Genomic DNA, 3,232 nt, shown 5'->3' on the forward strand with positions numbered 1-3,232 from the left:
GTCATCACCTCTTGATACACCAGGCACGCTCCTGCTTTAGGGCTTTTGCACGTGCTGTGCCTTCTGTTTAGAATCCTTTCCCCTTAGGTAAGTATCACTCTCGCACTTCCTGTGTCCAAATGTCACCTCACCTCAGTGAAGCTCTCCCTATGCACGCTTTTGATTTAATTTTAAAATTTATTTTTATTGTATTTTTTTGGAGACAGGGCCTAGCTGTTACCCAAGCTGGAGTGCAGTGATGTGAGAACAGCTCACGGCAGCCTCATCTTCCTTGGGCCCAAGTGACCCACCCACTGAGGCGGGATGGTCCCAGTTAGCTGTGACTACAGGCACACACTAACATGCTTGGCTAATTTTTAAAATTTTTTTGTAGAGATGGGGTCTCACTATGTTGCCTAGGCTGGCCTTGAACTCCTAGGCTCAAGAAATCCTCCCACCTTGGCCTCCCAAAATACTGAGATGACAGGCATGAGCCACTGTGCCCAGCTCTCCAAGCACCTTTTGAAAGTAAACGCCCTAACCTCCTTCCTGCCAGTCTCAGCACTCAAGAGTCCATTCTTCAATATATTACACATTATTCTGTTTATTTGGTTTTTCTCTCTTTTCCCATTAGAATATAAGTTCTGTAAGAGCAGGAATTTGTGTGGGTTCTTTTAGACAGCCTTTTGAGTAGTGCTTAGCACACAGCAGGTACTCAAATCAATACTGGCTAAATGAATGAATGAAATTAGAGGACTTTAAACATCGTTCTGAAAAGTACCCTAATTAATCACCTCTACAGAAGTACTTTAACTGCGCACATGAACTGGAATCTTTGGCAACGGGATGAAAAGCATTCAGGACACAGAGGGCCAGAATCTAGTGCCATCTGTTATTCAGTTTCTTTCACTTACCACCATACTTTGAAGGTTCAGTGCTGCAACACAGATTGGCACTTCCTTCCTTTCTATGACCAAATAATATTCCACTGTTCAGCAGGTTTGAATTATTTCCATTTTTAGTGGAAATAATTGAGGCTGCATGCAGGCTTTTGTATGGATATATGATTGTAATTCTCTTGGCTCTGTTGTCTGTACCCGGCAGAGGAACTCTTAGGTCATCTGGTAATCCAGTATTCACTTCATACAGAATTGTCAAATTGTTTTCTAAGGCAGATGTACCATTTTATATTTTGCAATGAACAAGGGTTCCAGTTTATCTTCTCACCAACATTTATTTATTTATTTATGGAGACGGAGTTTTGCTTTGTTGCCCAGGCTGGAGTGCAGTGGTGCGATCTTGGCTCACTGCAACCTCTGCCTCCCGGGTTCAAGCGATTCTCTTGCCTCAGCCTCCCAAGTAGCTGGGATTACAGGTGCCCACTACCGCACCCAGCTAATTCTGTATTTTTAGTAAAGATGGGGTTTCTCCATGTTGGTCAGGCTGATCTTGAACTCCCAACCTCGGCCTCCCAAAGTGCTGGGTTTAAAGGTGTGAGCCACCGCACCTGGCCACCAACATTTATTATTGTCTTTTTGAGTATAACAATTCTAGTAGTTGGAAGTGTTATCCTGTTGGGGTGGGTTTTTTGCTGTTGTTGTTTTCTGAGATAGAGTCTCACCCTGTCGCCCAGGCTGGAGTGCAGTAGCTCTTGGCCACCTTGGCTCACCGCAACTGCCACCTCCTGGGTTCAAGCAATTCTCTTGCCTCAGCCACTGATTGTTGAGGTTCTGATTTACATTTCCTTAATAACTGATAATGTCGAACCACATATGGTAATTTAAAAGACAAAGAAGTGGCCAGGCACAGTGGCTCACACTTGTAATGCCAGCACTTTGGGAGGCCAAGATGGGTGGATCAACTGAGGTCAAGAGTTTGAGACCAGCCTGACCCAACATGGAGAGACCCCGTCTCTATAAAAATACAAAAATCAGCTGGGTGTGGTGGCGCACACCCACAGTTCCAGCCACTTGGGAGGCTGAGGTAGGAGGATCGCTTGAACCTGAGAGGTGGAGGTTGCAGTGAGCTGAGATTGCACCACTGCACTCTAGACTAGGCAACAGAGTGGGACCCTGTCTCAAAAAATCTTAAAACATAAAAGAAGGAGAAGGTTTAGAGGTAGGTGCTCCAAACTTCCTATGTAAAATACAAAACAACACAGCTTACTACTAAAAACCTGCCAAGTCTTCACCTAGCACATTAATTTGTGACTCAGAAAGCAAATGATTTTCAGATGCAGAGTTAGGGGCAGAGACTAGGTTTTATCAACTTTCTACTTTAAATTCAAGAAAAATATTTAACAAGGCTGGTGTTTAATTGATCTTACCCTCAAGGGATTTTCATTGAGGTATGGAGGCTCTCCTTCTACCATTTCAATAGCCATGATACCCAGAGACCATATGTCGACTTTGGGGCCATAAGCTTTCCGTGTAACCACCTCTGGTGCCATCCAGTATGGGGTTCCGACCATGGTACTGCGTTTGCTCTGCTCGGGGGTGATCTGGGCACAGAAACCAAAGTCAGCTACAAAACAAAACAAAACAGAACAGAGTTAATGGCTTCCACGGATCGTTTTAACAAAGGAGTTCACTTCAGATGATGTAATTAATTATATTTTGACTCTTCAGCCTCGTTTTTAAGGATTTTATTAATAAAGTAAACCAGAATGAGTTTAAAAATATTTTCATGATGTAACACACTCTCACATTTTACTTTTGCTTGTCACAGAGTCCAAATTATCAGGAGGCCTTTTATTCTGAATAATTCATTCTCTCCTAAAAAATCTAAGAAAACCGAAAGAGGTCCATGAACAAGTAAGCGAAGGCAGACGCCAAAACTAAAGGCAGTCATCAGGCAAAGGTCGAAGGTCAGGCCACGGAAACCACTGTGTCTTTTAATTCTGTTTAGTTTTTAAAATTTCCTGTAGAGAGGGAGTCTCCCTATGTTGCCTAGGCTGGTCTTGAACTCTTGGGCAACACAGGGAGGGATCTTCATACCTTGGCCTCCCAAAGTGTTGAGATTACAAGTGGGAGCCACCACACCCAGCCGTAAACTGTTTTTGAATAAAACAAACAGAAGCTAGAGTCACTAAACATCCATCATCTCAGCAGAGAGCCTAGAAAAAGAACACACTGAACTGCATCAAGCGATGAGGCCGCCGCCCGCGCTACCTTCTCAGCCATCTCACCTGGAACAGAGGCGCAGGACGCCTGGTGTAGTACTCAATATTCATTTAGTGGAAAAGTCAGGATTC

At 43.8% G+C, this 3,232-nt stretch overlaps 1 protein-coding gene across 1 annotated transcript in view; it reads right to left on the minus strand.

Moving 5' to 3' along the window:
* The window catches only part of PAK2 (p21 protein (Cdc42/Rac)-activated kinase 2), a 49,949-nt gene that overhangs the window by 9,598 nt on the left and 37,119 nt on the right, over nt 1-3,232 (minus strand). The window contains 1 exon segment of the mRNA XM_011978694.1: nt 2,306-2,502. Coding sequence (XP_011834084.1) covers nt 2,306-2,502 — 197 coding nt within the window.

The sequence above is a fragment of the Mandrillus leucophaeus genome, unplaced genomic scaffold (assembly GCF_000951045.1).
Source record: "Mandrillus leucophaeus isolate KB7577 unplaced genomic scaffold, Mleu.le_1.0 Scaffold199, whole genome shotgun sequence".
NCBI classification, from domain to species: domain Eukaryota; kingdom Metazoa; phylum Chordata; class Mammalia; order Primates; family Cercopithecidae; genus Mandrillus; species Mandrillus leucophaeus.